Source organism: Rhineura floridana, chromosome 11 (genome assembly GCF_030035675.1).
Source record: "Rhineura floridana isolate rRhiFlo1 chromosome 11, rRhiFlo1.hap2, whole genome shotgun sequence".
Taxonomy (NCBI): domain Eukaryota; kingdom Metazoa; phylum Chordata; class Lepidosauria; order Squamata; family Rhineuridae; genus Rhineura; species Rhineura floridana.
In genome coordinates, this window is record NC_084490.1 from 49,638,662 (window position 1) to 49,657,022 (window position 18,361).

The following is an 18,361-nucleotide window of genomic DNA, read 5'->3' on the forward strand; positions in this document are numbered from 1 at the left end:
TAGTAGCAAGCTAAATACCTCTATAAGTAGGATGGATGAATCAGCCTAATTCCATTCCATGACAATGCTGCATGTGTTCATTCATAACTTCCATTTCCATGTTAATCTCCCCCCAAAATATAATTAAAATCTGCACAAAAATGAGATTTACATTAATATTGAAATATTTTGTCACAAAATGCATATTTAAATACCTGTTTTGTCTTAATGTACACATTTCCAGCTATTATCCTGAAATGCACATATTTTAACACATTTGGGAACACTGTTTGTGCTAAGAACTGTATCAAAAATTTTGAAGAAGTCTGAAATCCAGTGGATAACTACATTCTAATCCATACATTAGTCTGGGAGTTGAGGATCAGGTAACTTTGTACCTGAATTTACCGAAATCAAATCCCCCAAGAATCCCTACCTCCAGCGTTAGATATGCAGATGGTTTCTAACTCTGACCATACAGATTGTAATAGAGATTCTTGTGGTTTAAGAATGTACCTATAGCCAACAGATGTTTCTATCAACCTTTAAGAAGCAGGGAAATTGGGCAGCTATAGTGAATGCGCCAGGGGAGCAGAAGACCTGACCTCTTCTCTGAGATAGTGTACTCCCTACAAATTTGTAAAAATTCCAACACAATGTGGGTTGGTCTTTCACAGTTCAATCCACTTTCATTGTAGCTTGGAAGAATTTGGTAACATGTGCCTCTGAGTATATGGGGAGTGGTGGCAACACCTGCAATCAGCCCAAATTACAGAAACAAGACATGTGCTGTGCTGATTTTGTTTTAGCACAGAGGAAGCAACAATATTAAGACAGCTGATATAGTTCAGATAATCATTTTAAATATGTTTCATTTACATTGAAATTTCAGTGAAATTTCCTATAATAAATTATTTTCTTTTGCTTCTGTTTCTGTGAATATGTGAAGTACAGCAACACTCTGCATAATTTACACTTAAAAGACTCCAAAAACTATTGTGGAATAATGGCACTGACTATTCTGCAGAATAGTGTCCAGTGGTCATGAGTGTCTCAGTTTGCACAAGATAAAACAGTGGAAGGTGAAATATATTCCAGCAAATTTCTAGGTGTGTTCTATGTTTTTAATTGACCATGCCCACCCTTCCTTAAGTGGAGTGGTTTAAGCATAGCAGGCTGAACACATGCATCTTGGGCAGGCCAAGTTTGTTTTTTCCAACAGCTAGAGTCATGCTTAACTAGCAACATACTGTAATCAGTCTAATTTTACATCAAACTACAGTTTCAGATTCAGTTGTTAATACACCCAAAATAGAAATAGAATATAACCTCCAATTTGAAACACAAAAGGCCGTCTTCACCATCATATAACATTGATCAATAAAAAGGCTTTGAAATTTAATAAAAATAAATTTGACACAGATTTCTCAGATGAAAAATGAGAGAAATATAATTTTCTAGGTTAGTTTCTCTACAGAAACAGTAGCAATGCAGGAAAGAAGCAAAGTAAGAAGAACAACAACAAACATACAAAAACTGTAGTTCTCTATCTTTGAAGATGTAGCCTTGATTGCAGGTGATGCCACCACTCACCATATGCTCAGAGGCACATGTTACCAAATTCTTCCCAGCTATACAGAAAGTGGATTGGATTGTGAAAGGCCAACCCAAATTGTGTTCGCATTTTTACAAATTGGTAGGGCAGTCCAATATCTCGGAGAGGAGGTCAGGTCTCCTGCTCCCCTGGTGCATTCACTATAGCTGCCCAATTTCCCTGCTTTTTAAAGTTTAATAGAAATATCTGTTGGCTATAGGTACATTCTTCAACTGCAGGGATTTTTTTTGCCTATTAGTGAATTTATCTGCTTTTTAATTGGGGAGGTAAGAAATGGGATCCTGTGCAAGTTTTCTGAGAATGGATTGATCATTTGCATGCTTATTGATTTCAGTGGGATTGTACAATCATGCTTAGGATAGGTGAAACTGACCACAGGGGGAGGAGGAGAAGGGAGGAGAGAGGGGATGGATGGAGTGGTCAGGGGAAGAGGAAGAAGGAAGAGGAGGAGGATAGGAAAAGGGAGGAGGATGGCAGGGGGAAAGACAGGTCTGATCATTTGCATGCTTATTGAGTTCAGTGGGATTAACTCTGGTGCAGTCATTCTTAGGATAGGTAAAACTGACCATGGGGATGGAGGAGAAGAGGGAGGAGAGGAAGGTACAGGAGAGGGGAGGGAGAAGGAGGAGGAATTGGAAAGAAAGGGGTAAGGAAAGGGGAGGGGAGATGATAGGAGAGAAGAGGGTAGGGTAGGTTTGATCATTTGTATGTTTCTTGAGTTCAGTGGAATTTATTGCTGTGCATTCATGCTTAGGATAGGTGAAACTGACCCGGGGGAGGGGCAGGGAAGAGGAGGGGAGGGGGGAGTTTGGGTGGGTGGACATTGGGCAAAGGAAAAGCCCTTTTCCTTTCTAAAAGGAAAACATTGTTAACAGTATCCTTATTTTTCAGGGTTTCCCTTACCTTTTTATTCTAGAGCAGTCACCTGTAGTCTCCCACAGAAATTTAAACCAAAGCTGCTCCTGGTCACACCCACACCAGATATCTATTCCACTTTAAACAATCATGGCTTCCCCCCCCCCCAAGATCCTGGGAAGGGTGCTGAGAGTTGTTAGGAGACGCCCTATTCCCTCACAGAGCTACAATCACCAGAAGAGGGGCTGACTGTTAAACCACTCTGGCAACTAGAGCTCTGTCAGGTGAATAGGAGTCCCCTAACGACTCTCAGCAACCTTCACAAACTACACTTCCCAGATTCTTTGGGGGAAGCCATTACTGTTTAAAGTAAAAAAATGTCTAGCGTGGGTGTGGCCCCCCAATTAGCCAAGCCAAACAGTTGTTAGTCTGGCTTTTAGAACACTGACAGTTGGTTCTTACTGAGCATACCTGCGCTATCATAGACTTCAATGTTAAATTTCTTAAATTAATTAAAAACCAGCCATGCATTTTTTTTTAACTTTTAAACTGCAGAAAGTGAAGGTCAGAGTATGGGGCAAGGCCAGTAATAGGATTACAGGTACTCTGTGAACCTGGCTGATTTTTAACTAATTTCAACAAATTATGAGACCACTGACAGAAAAAAGTCTAACAGGGGTCTGGATTTTTTTCCCTTTTGTTTTACACTTTGAACTCTCGATTCTCTCTGAGTGTTTTGTGTATCGCCATGAAAACTTAAAGGGTTGTTAAGCAAGCGTTTGTGAGTTCAGGACTATACATTTTGTAAGGTTTTGTTTCGAAATGATCTTATGGGAAACATCAAATGGCATGGGGGTATCTTCAGTTAAACATGGCGGAATGTACAGCCACTCTTGTGGCCATATAATTTAGGTTTTGCAATTATGAACAACTTACAGTATACATGCAGAATAGGTTTCCTTCATCCCCCCCTTTTTTGCCATCTAAGGTATCATCCATACCTACATCTTGTGGCAGTGAATTTTATAAGTTAGTTCTGCATTATGTGAAGAAACACTTCCTTTTCCGTCCTGAGTGCCAATCAACTTCACTGAGTAACTCTGACTTCTATTATTATGCAAGAGGGAGAAAAATATTTCTCTACTGACTCAGGGTGGGTGTTCTGACATGCATTCTCTTGCACCAGCCCCCTGTAGGTAGCTCTGCAAGTCTCTCATTTTAGTGGAGCATACTTCCACATAAGCACATAGAAAAATGCTAGGGCTGTGCTCCATGTTCAACCAAGCCCGAGCCAAATCAGGTCTCTTTGGAGGCTGTTGGGCTTTGGCCAAGTCAGATTCAGGTAGCCTCAGATTACTACAGGTCAGGTATGGTGGCCCAGAATGATCCAGAGCTATCGGGGTGGAGTGTGGGGGGGTGAGTGACAACATCCAACTCTGGGCACCAGCCTCTGGAAGGAGGAGGGCACAGAGCAGCTGCCAGAGACTCCCCTAACCAATATCAACCTCTTACGTGGTTCTTTGACAGTCTGCTACAACACTGTCCTCGCTTCAAAGCTGGCACGCAAAGGAAGAGGCCAGTGTTGGGCAGGCCTAAAGCCTGATCTTGACTCCACCCTGCTCAGGCTCTTGCAGGATCACTCAAGATTGCTAGTGAGAGCAAGCACGGGTAGGAGGAATCTCCCTTCCATCTGGGGGGTGTACGCCGCCCCACAAATGCACCCCATGCCGAGCGCAAAGTGGTTCTTACACGGTACTAGTTAACCTGCCTGTTCTAGTGGGGAGGAGGAGACATAGCATCTCCTCCTTTCTCCCCTAATGACCGTATTTTTAATTTTAAACAATCCTTAGCCCTACCCCCCAGAATAATTTCGGGGACAGATCCAGGGTTTGGTGGGTGGCCCCATCTTTGGGACAGGGCCGATTGGCCCTCCGTGGGCCCACAGATAAAGACCACAGGGCAGATCAGGAGGCAGCCCTAGAAAACGCTTAGAAATAAATACAGCCAAATGGGTATGTGTGATATGTCATTTCTTTGGTATCCTGTTTTGCCTTGCCCCTTCCCCTATGAATCAGAAGTTCAGGGCAGCCTAAAGCTGAGGTTCTCTTTGCAAAAGCAAATGCTGAAGATGTGTAACAAGAGCCCAGAACAAAGGCAGTGCGAAACATACAGTAACATCAGGCCCATTGCCTAAATCTTCAGAAACTACAGTGTAGTTTGCATGCCTATACCTAGCAAAATTGGTTTCTGCTTCCACTTTGGCAGGTGACCTATAATGTTCATTCCAGGTGCTTGGACCAGCCAATTGCCCATTACAGCCTCCTGGACTCAACCAATGGCAGTGTCATGCCAAAGCCTAAAGGCAAGGCAGAGACACCTTGCATAACAAGGCAGCCATGACTCACAACACCTTGTTAGATTTTGTACTTTGGCACTGCTTTCTGAGCACAAAATACAGGCATATGGCATCGTTTTACAAAGGGTGTGCCCATTTATAAACTGCTCTGTCATCATCCTGCGAAATGCATGCAAGTGGACATCGGGGAAGGATCACAAACAAACACATCTTTGTGTGGGTTGTAGGCAAATGGTGTGTTATATGCATGAGTACTTTGCAGCTGAAGAAGCAGTACCAGAGTACTATATAATGCATGAAACGGCCCTGCTGTTGTGGATGAAAAATTTTGCAAGCTGTTTAAAACCACAGGATTATTTTCCAAGCAAAGGAAGTTGCTTTATACTAAGTTAGACCTTCGGGCCATGCAGCTCGATAAATTGACTGGAAGTAGCTGCTCACAGTTTCAGACTGGAAGTCTTTCCAAGCCCTACCTGGTGATTCCAAGGATTGCATGCGAGGCTTTCTGCATGCAAAGCACGTGCTCTGCCACTGAGCTATAGTCTTTCCTTGTGCATGGATGCAGAATAAAAAAGGAAAGAAAATAGATTGACATTTCCCTTGTTCAGACTTTGTTGTAGGCCATTTGTGCTTGGAGAAAAAAGAATGATATGGAGATTTTAATAACAGAGTTATAGTGATGCGAAGTATGACTCTTGTAGTTATCAAATGTTTGAAAATAAACGTTTTCCCTCAGGTTAAATAGCTTGGTGAGTTAAAATTGGAAATTTGTGGGGAAACTGAGATGTAACTGACTTTACCTTCTATATTTGCATGGCAAGGACAAGATAGGCCTATCATGAACTCTGGAGCCAAAGGGCAGAAAGTATTTAGTTGTTAGAAAAGTAAATACTGTATGTGAAAAGTGATGTAGTGATTGAGATGATGAGCTATAAAACAGGAAATTGTGGTTCAAATTTCACTTTCGTCATGAACCTGAGTAGGTGGCCTTCAAGGCAAACTATTTGTTACACACAAGGGTGTGTAATGATTCCGCAATCTTTGTTTAAAAAAAATGAAAAGCAGCTTCAGGCCACTACAATTTTGGGGAGGAAATGGGGTGCCTAACCCTTTTCCTTCTGGCCATTCTACTGCTCAAATTCACTTCCCCAAACTGCCCCCGCCTCCAGTGGTTAGGGCCGACTCCAGGAAAACTAGTTTGGGAGAGTGAAGGGTGGTAAAGATCATTATTAGAGGAGCAAGGATTTAATCCATGGTATATAATACCTTAGTATACTGTGAGTGACAGCTGGAAGTGTGGCCAATATTTTGGGGCAGCACCTGCTGCCCTTCAGTACCCCTTAATCCAGGGGTAGGGAATCTGTGGCCCTTTGGATGTTGCTGGACTCCAACTTCCATCAGTCCAAGCCAGCATGGTTAATGGTCAGGAATAATGGGAATTGTAGTCCAGCAACACCTGGAGGGCCATAGGCTCCCCCACCCTGGTATATAACATATCAGAAAAAGGCAGTGCCATGCTGGAGCCAAACAGCACTAAGGTGTGGCCTTTGGGTTGCCTGTGATGTATTCCTTGGTGTAGCCAGATGTTTTTCATCTGGAGTCAGGTACAGGTGGGACCCATGAGGGAAGAGAGAAGCATCGCCACACCCTCTTATACAGATGCCAACAAGTAGGGGCTCAATGATGATCACTGGGATGATTCTACGTAACCCATGTTTTGGCAGGGCTGTGTGCCTTCCAAATCCAAGAGAAGGTCATTTGTACCTGGAAGAAGAAAATGCCTGGCATCAAGCACGGAAGCAATGACCTTTGATCTACATTTGTTTGTTAAAAGATATATATAGTGTTTCAGGACTATCAGTCTCACAAGATGGTGTACAAAATAATTACACAATAAACATTAAAAACCTGCAAAATCCAATTAAAATCTGCATTACACTCCTTAAAATGAGCAGTAAAACATCATTAAGACACAACAATTAATAAAAGAAGACTGAAATCAAAACAGTTGAAAAGTTCTTTTAAAGGTCACCAGTGATATGACCATAGGTAATTCCATTAATATGGGGCCACCACTGAGAAGGCTCTGTCCCTAGTACTTGTCAGCCTAACACTTCTTATTGACAGGACAGGTGGCTTGCCCTTTACCCCAGCCACTCCTGTGTAGAAATTAACGTGCAACCCTGGGTAAAGCTGCCTTCTAATGAACCAGACTATTGGCTTGTATCCAATGCTAGTCCTATTCAGAGTAGACCCACTGAAGCTGACAGACATGACTGATGTAGGCTTATTAATTTCAGTGGGCATACTCAGAGTAGGACTTAGCTGAATACAACCCACTAGATCATTATGTCTAGCCCAGTGGGGAAGGGCCATAGCTTCGTGGCTGAATGCATACTTGGCAAGCAGGAGTTCCCAGGTTCAGTTCCCGGCATCTCCACATAGATCTGGGAAAATCCTCTGCCTGTAACCCTATAAAGCTGGTGCCAGTGAGGGTGGACAGTACTGAATAAGATGGACCAGTGCTCTGACTTTGTATAAGGCTATGTTCCTTATGGCAGAAGTGTTTCCCAGCACCACTCCCTGAAATCCTTGTAACTGCAAATGCCAGGGATTGAACTTGGGCACCTTCTGCATGCAATGTGTCTTTCACAGACTTGTGACAGCTACTGTAGCTCATAGATAGACCGTAACTCATCACATATGTTTGTTGCATTTGCACACTTAATGTACATCATCTGGGAAGCAACTGCAGATTATCATTTCCAGCATGTATACACACACAATTAAGAACAACGTATATGATTGTTACATCTGTTAATTCCTGTGGAAGTACCTTCTTCTGGAAAGAATTTGAATATGCTCTGTATTTAAGTTCCTTGTAGAGTTTACTCACTTTTTGTAGACCTCAAAATGTAGGCTATTTGTTGAAGAGCAAGCAGAAGAACTGAATAGGAAAATGAAAGTAACTGCAAGAACTTTCTGAGATTGGAATCTGACTTTTGCTACAAACTGACATAGTGAAGACTTAATATTTAACCTCATCATTTCCCATCACTCCACTCCACATATGTCCAAAGTCTCACTCTTGCTGCTTTCTTTACTGCGCATATCCCAAGACTATCTCCTGGCACTGCACACAGGCTCTACGACAGAGGCCTGGTTTGGATTAGGCTCTGAAAAATCGGCAACTAAACGTTTGAGGTGTGGCTGCACAGCTGCTTCCAGTTTGGTGCTGAAGGTCCGAACTGAAAAAAGGAAGTGAGGTGTTTCTCCAATGCTGAGTCCCGAGACAAATCTAACTGCCTCTTGGAATTTGCTTTAGCAGCCAACTTTGTCTCACCCCTCTAGCATTCCACAGTTGTTGATAGTAACAGAAAGGATGATTTCCCTGTCCCCTGGGTTTGGACCGTCTCCACCAACACATCCCCCCTGCACTCAGTTTGGCATGGGTGGATGCTGTTAATGTGGAATAGATTGCAATGTGGGATAGACTGAGAAATCAAGTGCACATCCAAACTAATATTTGTTTTGTATCTGCGTTTCAGACTGATCTTAACACAAACCAATTTTAATCCCATTGTGAAAATGTTTTTTTCTTCACTGTGATCTGCAGGGCTGGCTCTGCCATCAGGTAGACTGAGGCAGCCGCCTCAGGCAGCAGATTTCAGGTGGCATGGAAGAGGAGCAAACTCTTGGTTACTAAATTTATTGTTGTATTTTTACTGCCAGGGAAGGGGTGCTTGTGGGATTTTCTGCCTCATCTGAGGCAGGGATGGGGGAGAAAGTCGATTCAGTTTAAAGGTGAACCTACCTAATTTGCATTTTCCTGAACAATATGAGAACTGAAACACCCCCATCCTTTGAAACTGGCACTTCTCCAAATTTTGAAATGCAGTTCCTCCAGCCAAGCAATGTGTACAAAAATGCATACAGTGAAGTAAAGTGTGCATAATACAGTGAAAATAACCTACAAAATGCATTACATTAAGGGAAATTGCTTTGCAAAAATCTGTACATTATGGAAAATTGCATGCAAATGTGTGTATATTGAGACATTTGCACTGAAATGCTGATGAATTTTCATTAGGACATTTTTTTAAAAAATCATAAACTGATGTGGAAATGTAGAGAATTGAACTGAAGACTGGAAAAAATGGGAAACTGAGAGAACCCAAAATTGACAGATGCCTCCATCCCTAACTTGGGTGCAGCATGGAGAGTGCCTCAAAGCAGTTTTTTTTTTTAAAGCATCATTTATAAGCTATTATAGTGTGCATTGGTTAAGAGGCTGACAGGGTGGTCACTTACACACTGACAAGAAAGAAGAAATGTACCACCAAAAAGGGACAAAAGAGGACACAGATTTGCATTTAATTTCCATGTATTGATCAATCTATGTGTGTGATTGCAAATTTAGAAACAATGCCTTTAAATAGAAGTACAGTAAATCTCACTGTAGTGGGGAAGACTGTGGCCAGGTGATCTATATGCCTGCTCAGTCTTTGCTGTCCAGGTACTCATTGTTGATGGTCCACTTCATGGTCCCCTGCAGGCCTCCCTTCTTAGGATTCTTTATCTTTAAACTGGATTTCGACTGGACAGCCCTTCAGTTAGAGAACACCTTCAGATATGTAGGACTGTCCTCTGAGGAGCCCTTCAAATAGGGACTGCCCTCAGTAAACTATTTTAGTGGCACTCTACTGACCATGCAATCCTATACATGCCTACTCAGAGGTAAGTCTTACTGAATTCATTGGGACTTACTCCATGTATAGGCTTGTGATGGAAACAAGGAAGTCCTTGCTCAGATCTTACCTCTCTGCCATCAGCTTACTAGGCGGCCTTAGAAAAATGTGAAAAGCAACTGGGCTCCTGCTGGGAGGAAGGGCGGGATATAAATAAAATAATAAATAAATAAATAAATAATAAAAACTGGAATCAATCTTAGTTAATTTAGAGTCTGCCTTATGTTTAGCCTTTACTGATGGTGAATATGTTACTATCCCTTTAAGTAGAAACCAAGTGGAACTCTGGGAAAAGGGGGGAACAGCAGTCACTATTCTCTTCATCTCTGCACCTTTCTGCAGAATGGGAATAATAATACTGGCCTGCCTTGCAGGCCAGTGGTGATTTTTTTGGAAGGGTTATTGAGATATACACACATACATATACATACATACATACAGAGAGAGAGAGATAACAAAACTAAAACCCAAAAATAATTATACATGCAAAAGCAAATTATATCATGTTCTGCTTCTTAATGGAGTGAAGCAGGTATATTGTTAAAAAAAAAAGGGTAAAAGACTAACCTTTGTTGAGCTTTATTTTGTCTTGTCTGTTGTTCTTGCTCCTGAGAGGGTTTGTTTGTTTTTTCCTCTAACAGACATAAAATACATTGAAATGTCACCTGCCAGAGCAAAGTGTCAGGAGTCTTGGCAGAACTCAGCAAGTCCTTCCAACCCTCCACTCTCCATGTCTCCCCCAAACCTTGGCCATTTGTTTTCATATGGAGGAACCCACAGACGCAACGGTGACTCCAGTGGCCACATAGCCTTCATGGGTGGCCATGATCCTGGAGGCCCCCAGCATCCCACGGGGAGGCAGTCGCCAACTTGCATCCGAGTGTCTGAGAGTATCTCCATTCCACAGGGGGATCAGAAGAACTATGGGCCAAGGTCTCGCCTGGCTTCCTCTCCAGGCTTTGAGCATTTCCTGAAGTTGTCACAGCACGGGAGGATGGGGCAGCGAGGCAGCGAGGCATCTCTGCTTTCGACAAGTCCTGGGTCAGATACCAGCTACATTCTTGGAAGGTAAAGTTGATGTTTGGGGATCTTTTATACTCAATCTAAAAGTAAACTCATTATCCAAGTTTGGATTCTTACGTAGGCAAAACAGCACCATAAAACTTGCATAAGTACAAAAAATATTAGAGAGGAAAAACCCAGCGGGGAGGGGAACCATGAACAGTCCAAAGAGGACTGCACACTATTAGTGGGCATAGAATACTAAATAGGGTGACCAGATGCAAAAGAGGACAGGGCTTCTGCACCTTTAGTTGAGTAAATAAGGGTTTTTCAATAGGTGGAGCTTGTAATGAACATCTATTAAAGGTACAGAAACCCTGTCCTTGTTTGCATGTGACCACTCTAATGCTCAGTGACTGTTCCAGGAGGAACAGGAATGGGGAGTGGGGTGCAGTATCCTGGAAAGAGACTGGCAGAAATCCTGAACAGGAACAATCCCTAGTGCAACATTTTTTTGCAGATCCCCCTTCCCTACCTGTGAATTCTGACTTCTGACGATGGAAGGGGCCATATACCTTAAGGCAGGGTAGGAAATAGGATCTGGCCAGTGGACCAGATCCTCAGTTCCCTTGCTTTCCATGGGCCACTTTGACAGGTGGATAAGGCTACCCACCTTTCAGTCATCTGACATCACCATGATGTCTGGTCACTTGGCTTCCAAGGAAAGAATTGAAAGCGCACTCTAAGTGCTTTCCCAATTCTAACTCTTTCCTTTCTTTGCAGGTGCGGTTTGAAGCCGTGCCTTCAAAGGACCTCCCCCTTTCCATCCTTGCTTGGCCCAGAAAGACTCACAGCCCCTGATTTAGTATTAATTGTTTTTTTAATCTTCCTTAATCCTTCTGCATTTCCTTTTTCTTTTGCAGCAGCTCCCAGTCGCTGTCCAATAATGAGCCTAACACTCCTCAGACTGGGTTGACGGGAAGTCCTTCCTCCATTGGATCCCTCAACGGCTCTTCCATTGGCTCCTGCAGCTCAGGTTCCCACTGCCCTGGTGTCACTTGCTCCCAGAAAGGCACTGCTTCCCTACCTCAGCTGTTCCAGAAAGGGCAGACCCAGAGCTGCTCTTCTTCACCCGTTGCAAGCTCCCCATCCCCTATCCCTATTGTGCTTATCAACGGCCGTCTAGAAGACACTGGGATTTCCCCAAAACCTTCCAGGATTCACCCAGGTTCTTTCAAACAGAAGATGCCCCCATCTAGTTCCGGCCCATTTTCAGGCACCGGCAGTTCCCACAAAACGTCTTCTGAGAGCTCCTTCTCCTCCTCTTCATCTCTGGACAGTAAGTCATCCCATCCCTATGATGAGAACCTGCATATTTGTTTCAAAATTGCATTATCCCCACTTGCAAATGGAGTGGGGAATAAATTGCTTACTGCTTCTTACTGAAGGCTCCCCTGCATCGACAGGAGTTGGGGTGAGCATAATCTGGGCAAAAATTCCCATGGGCCTGTTTGCACAGTGACCAGGGGGCAAGGCCAAATGACATGCTGTCCAGGGGAGGCACCTGTCCAGTTGGCTTATTAAGCTTTTCTGGGCAGGCTCCGACCTCTTATTTGCCAATGCTCCCATTTCCTTCCCAGTCTGAACCTTTGGAAATTTTATGTCCAAGTAATTAGAGGGAGGGAGCGGCAAAGAGACTGAATGGAAAGATAATTCCTTTCTGTTGCCCCCTTCCTGTTAGTTCCTTTCAGGTCCTGACTCAGCCCCCTTCCTGTCAGTTCCTTTCAGGTCCTGACTCAGCCACCTGTTTTTCTTGCCTAAAATTCAGGAAACTGATCTGATCATTGTAGTCACTTTTATGACATCACCTTCATTTTTTACTATATCCTTTTCTCTTTTCAGGCTATTCCAAAGAAACTCAACCAACTATGAAGTTTGTGATGGACTCTTCCAAATATTGGTTCAAGCCTTGTATCACAAGGGACCACGGTAAAATAAAGCATGTGGGCCAATGGGGGAGGTGAAGGAATAGCAGAAAGTCTCAGAACATCATAATCGTGGCCTAGTTCAGATATAACATCAAGACATGATTCTTAGGTGAATGAACTGGCATAAGCCTTGGGCTTGTGTGTTGCCTCTTCTCCTTCACGTATGAGGTTGAGGAGATTTAAAGCTTTTGTTTCAAACACAGCAAATGGTGGTTTGTTCAAACCATGGTTTCTTAACAAACCAGAACATCAAACCAGGATCAGAACTTGCTGGCTCATTATTTTTAAAAAACCATTTATATTAGGTAAGCTTGCTAGAGGGTAGGGATACCAGAGTGGTACTGGCATGGCTCTGGAGGGCACCTTGCTTGGCCCACCTTCAAACCTGGCTCCAAACAAACCATGGTTTATGTTTGTCTGAGCCCAGGCCTTTCTCTTATGGGATCAGACCAATGATACATGTAGCCTAGAACTAGATGTTGGGGGCTGGGATAAGATTCTATGCTGAATACTGATATACTAAGTGGGGACAGGGAGGATCCGTAGGAAGGACACAAGTGGGGAAATGATTCTTAACCTTTACCTTGCCTACTGCTTTCTCCTTTGCAAACCTACCACCTGTCACTTTTCCTAACTTGAATGGGAAATTGAGGGTGGGGAACGGGTTAAGCATACTCTCTTGGGCACTGCTTTTCTCAGCAAATGCTGTCTCCCACCCCTGCTTTACACATTAGAGGCAAACATAGGATTGAGAAATTCTCCTTTGCATATGACGGCCTACTGTAGCCTGCTAAGTCTGAGAGTACTTAAGGAAGAATTACACGTCATATGCAAGTACATATGTACCAGGGGTAGGGAACCTGTGGCCCTCCAGATGTTGCTGGACTACAGCTCTCATCATCCCTGACCACTGGCTGGAGCTGATGGGAGCTGGAGTCCAACAACATCTGGAGAGCCACAGGTTGGTGTAAATAAGGTCCAACCACCACTTCTAGGGGAGAGCAGTTTTGGGAGTAGGGTAATTTGCACGGTGAGGTGGTGGGAGGTCTTAATCCTTTCCCACCCATCACTTTTCCTCCTGATTCAAATTTCACCTCTGCCATGATCTCACAAGGTGGCTTTAAGCAAGCCAGATTTTCTCAGCCTCAGACTACTACCCAGTATCTGCAGTTTGGGAATAATAGTACTGACCTCCCTTACAGGGCTATGGTAGAGATTACAAGAAGGGCAGAGAACCTCAGGAAAATGTTCCCTTTGGGCCTCTCTATCTGGTCCATGGAGCTCTCCCCAGGCCACACCCCTCTCTCTCAAGGCCACACCCCTCACTGGCCATGATTTGCACTACAGGTCTTTGGCCAGGCTGCAATGTCTCCTTGAATTACATAATGCATGTGAAATGTTTTGAACACTAGAAGTAACAAACATTTTATTATTATTATTATTATTATTATTATTATTATTCCTTTATAAAACAACACCCTTCTTTGTTTGCCTATTGTGTGTTTTTAAACAGCTGTCCAGCTGCTGACTGATGAACCCCCTGGCACTTTCATCATGCGGGACAGTACATCTTACCGTGGCTCATTCGGCTTGGCCATGAAAGTCTTTGGCAGTAAAACAGGTACTGAAAATTCCCTTTGCAGAAAGGAGTTCTGCCCTGCCAAACAGATTCTATTGCAAGACCATGCAGATTTGAATCCCCCACTGTGGCAGTTGTTTCAGTGATAAATTCCCTGCCCCACATTCCCAATCTCAGTTTTGAAAAGACATAAGAAGGAAGCAGAAAACAGAAAATGAAATCAGAATATACCAGTCTTTCTCATACTTCTGGTGGCTGGGGCACACTTTTTAAAAAATTAAAATTGGAGGCACGCATCACTCTTATCACTGAAAAGATTGTTTTTAGTAGGGATGGAAAGATCTGTCCGTTTCAGTTCTCTCAGCTTCTCATTTTCCCAATCTTAAATTCAGTTCTCCACACTTCTGCAGCAATTTGCAAATTTGTTTTTTGAAAAGAAAAAAAATCCACATGAAAATTCTTCAGCATTTTAGTGTGAATTTCTCTTATTAAACTCATTTTAGTATGAAGTTTCGACTAATGTAGATGATTTTGCAAGCACTTTCTCCTAATATAGAGCATTTTTGTATGCTATTTTCAATAATATATTCATGTTTATGCACATTTTCCCCTAATACATACATTTTTGTAAAGACTGGCTGGTTGGAAAACTGCACTGCAAAATTTGAATAAGTGCAAATTTCGAAGGATGGCTGTGGTTCGGTTCTCATATTGTTTCAGAAAGTGCAAATTTGATACATTCTGCTTTAAATGCAAACTGAATCAAATTTCTCCCACATCCCTAGTTTTTATAGTGTGAAAAGGTAAAAGGTGCACATCCTCAAAGGAGCCCACTATGGTCATTTAAATACATTTAATACACTTTCTATGGTCATTTAAATACACCATACATTTAAAGCACATGGCTTTCCCCAAAGAATCCTGGGAACTTAAGGGGGCTGAGTATTGTAGTTTGATGATTGGTGAATTACAGTTCCCAGAATTCTTTTGGGAAATCCATGAGCTTGAAATGGATGGTGTAGACGTGATTAAAGAATACAATTATGCAAAGATTCAAGTCAATTTAGATTTGAATTTTGCAGAACCTCAGGGGCAAGGTGTTTTGTTTGTCAAGAGTTAAATTTCAAATTCATTTCAGCTCTAGTTGTTTTGCTTTAAAGGGGAGGATGGCAGTGATCACATCAGGCACTTCCTCATTGAGTCTTCTGCCCGAGGAGTGCATCTTAAGGGGGCTGATGAAGAGCCATATTTTGGTAAGACAATCTTCCTAGCGTGTTTCAGCTCTATATCCTAAAGTTGTGAGCTTACTGTATGGTTCAGGATTTGTTGGTAGGAAGCTGTGTGCAATGTGGGCAGTTCTGAAGTTACCATTCCATTTTACCCTTAAGAAGAGCCCTGCTAGATTAGACCAAAGGTGCATGTAGTCCAGAATTAACACTAAACAAACCATTTTGCCTGTTCCCACACTGAACTTTGTTAAATATTTGGGATGGACTGAACAAAAGTCTTAAAAGTAAGGAGGTGATTAGTTTGCATTGATGGCAGTGAGACGTGTAAACATGTGTGCCTGGAAAATCCTGGAAGGGGCAACCATAGAGATGTGGTACGATGAACTCTGGCTTCTCACAATGTCCGAAACGATAACACAAAAGGTCCAACTAGCTAGAGCACAAACCAAACAAGATAGCAAAGGCATGGGCAGAACAGCCCTGACAAAAACACATGAGTTTGTGGAATACGTGAAAGTTCCTCTCCTTTTTTTCTTGAATTGAACATCGTTTGGTACTAAAGAAACCACTTAAGTCTCAAATGTACAATTATTCTATCATTGTAGTTTGACCAATGGTGAGATTTAAGGACGCTTCTACTACTGGATACCAGCTGCTGGGAATCACAAGCGGGGAGAGTGCTGTTGCACTCCAGTTCTGCTGGTGGGCTTTCTATAGGCATCTGGTTGACCACTGTGAGAATAGGATGCTGGACTAGATGGGCCATTGGCCTGATCCAACAGGAGCTTTTCTTACGTTTTTACTACACCAGTCGTATATATATTCTAGCATCCTGTTTTTAATGGTACCAAGCCAGATGCTTTTGGGAAGCCTCCAGACTTGGTGGGAAGGTGGTGCTCTCCCCCTGTGGTTGCACCTCAGCAACTGGTTCTCAGAGAAGAATACTTCCACTACACATGGAAGTTCTGTATACTCAGTGCCAGTTCCAATATCTTGAGGGCCCTTGGGCAAGACGTCTTCCATGCCCCCCTTCGTTCAGTTTATCTCTAGCTGCTGCTTCTCCTCTTCTTTATCATATTTTGCTGTTTGCTTGCCAGGCAGAGAGCCAATGAGAAAGCAGGCAGTGGCTCCTCCTCCTCCTCAACACCACGATTGCCTGAGCCAGAGCAAGAAGTGGGTGAACAAGCAGGTTGCAAGAGTAAAGAGCAGGAGCAGGTCCAGGAGGCTCTTGCCAGTGGGGCCCATGCTGGAGTGTGGGCCCTCGGCAGATACCTCACCATGCCAGTCCTTGTCACCTGCCCTGTATATACCAATAGCGATCTTAGTTCTTTGAGTGCTAGTCCTTATGCAGATAAAACAGCACCACCCACACATGGGAGGGAGATATCAGCAGGCTTGGTTTGCAGAAATACTGTATGTATAAATATGTATATACACAGTATATGTGTGTGTATATATATATGGGAGGGAACCACAAACGGGCAGGGGGAGAACACGCAAAACAGATAAATGAGGACTGAGCATACTCATTGGGCACGGAATGCTGACTGATTGTTGGGGGGATGAAAATGGAAAAGTATGGGGAAGGGAGAATAGAATGGAATAAACAGGAAGAGGGCATGACTGGCTGACTGAGCCCTAAATGGGAGTACTTTGCACTGCAACATTTTATTGCAGGTACCACATGTCATGGCTAAAAGCTGTTGATGGACCTGTCCCTTCATGAAATTGTTTAACCCCCCCACCCCTTAAAGCCATCTGCACCAGGGACCATCACCACATCACGTGACTATGAATTCCATGTTCTCTCTCAAAGTGGTTTTCTGTTAGTTCCTTGTTGATTCTCCTGTAATGATGTCCCTAGTTTGTTAACAGACATTCACTGCAACTCTTAATCAGTGGCATATTGCAGAAAAACTGACAGTTTAGGCAGAGATGAAGGGCTTGGAGGTTTAAGGATGCTCTGTACAAACCTCTTCCTCTCTCTCTCTTTGTTACAGGTAGTCTCTCTGCGTTTGTGTATCAACACACCATCATGCCTTTAGCCCTGCCCTGCAGACTGGTTATCCCCAGCCAAGGTATGCTTAGGAACTTCAGCAAAGATTTTCTGAAATGCTGAGAGGAATGGTGTCTGCTAGACCATGAATATTCATGCTAGACACAGGACAGGGATGGGGAACCTGAGGTCCTCCAGATGTTGTGGAACTCCAGCTCTCATCATCCCCCTGACCACTAGCCATGCTGACTGGGGCTGATGCGAGTTGGAAGTTCGGCAACATTTGAACAGATTCCCCATCTAGGGAGTAAGTCCTCTTGAAGAGCGTGGGATTTACTTCTGAGTACACATGTATAGGATTTGTGCTGTTAAGTCTAGGCTGAACATAATGCTAAAGTTGTAAGACTTCACGGTTTTAGCTCCTTCTCAGGATCTCCCAGGGAAGAACTGAAATGTCAAGAGTGAAGAGCCAACTCAAGAGGCTCTTTTTGCTTTGGCTGCATTTCCCACGGGCCCCTGGACCTTGTGCACCAGAACATTGCAACGTGACACAGCAGGCTGATGATGAGAGAGGGGAGATGGGGCAGAACTCCTTTCACCCTTTTTGCCCCCACTGCCCCACCCACTGCCACCACTTTGGTTCAGTACAGATTGGCTCAGAGAATGATCCACTTTTGTACTGTTTTTTGGGGGGAAAGAACTTGGATCATTTTTGAGTTCATTCAAGGCATGCAAGGCAAAGTGGTGGTGGTGCTGCAGTGCTGACAGTAATTCAAGAGGTCAGACAAGGATGACATTTATTATTTAAATACACACTTTTAATTAAAGAAAAAATAAATGATTTTCAAATATAAAATAGCAGAGACAAAATCATAGCAGTAGCAATATTACTTTTTGCTTTTAAAACATAACCCTCACTGTTTCCATTATGTAAATATATAGAATAAATAAAATGCAATTATTGGTAAAAAAAGTATTTGTTACTTTTGTTTTAAGAAAGATTAAAATGTAGTA

At 43.1% G+C, this 18,361-nt stretch overlaps 1 protein-coding gene across 3 annotated transcripts in view; it reads left to right on the forward strand.

Moving 5' to 3' along the window:
* Positions 1–18,361, forward strand: part of TNS4 (tensin 4) — a 52,413-nt gene that overhangs the window by 19,358 nt on the left and 14,694 nt on the right. The window contains exons 1-7 of one of the 3 annotated variants that reach the window (XM_061591170.1): positions 7,877–8,046; positions 10,195–10,621; positions 11,479–11,894; positions 12,458–12,544; positions 14,057–14,164; positions 15,283–15,375; positions 17,352–17,429. In XM_061591170.1, the coding sequence (XP_061447154.1) occupies positions 10,212–10,621; positions 11,479–11,894; positions 12,458–12,544; positions 14,057–14,164; positions 15,283–15,375; positions 17,352–17,429 (1,192 nt within the window). In that variant the 5' untranslated portion in view covers positions 7,877–8,046; positions 10,195–10,211. Of the gene's footprint in view, positions 1–7,876; positions 8,047–10,194; positions 10,622–11,478; positions 11,895–12,457; positions 12,545–14,056; positions 14,165–15,282; positions 15,376–17,351; positions 17,430–18,361 lie in introns of those variants that run through there. The other 2 variants (XM_061591171.1, XM_061591169.1) reach the window with 2 other exon arrangements.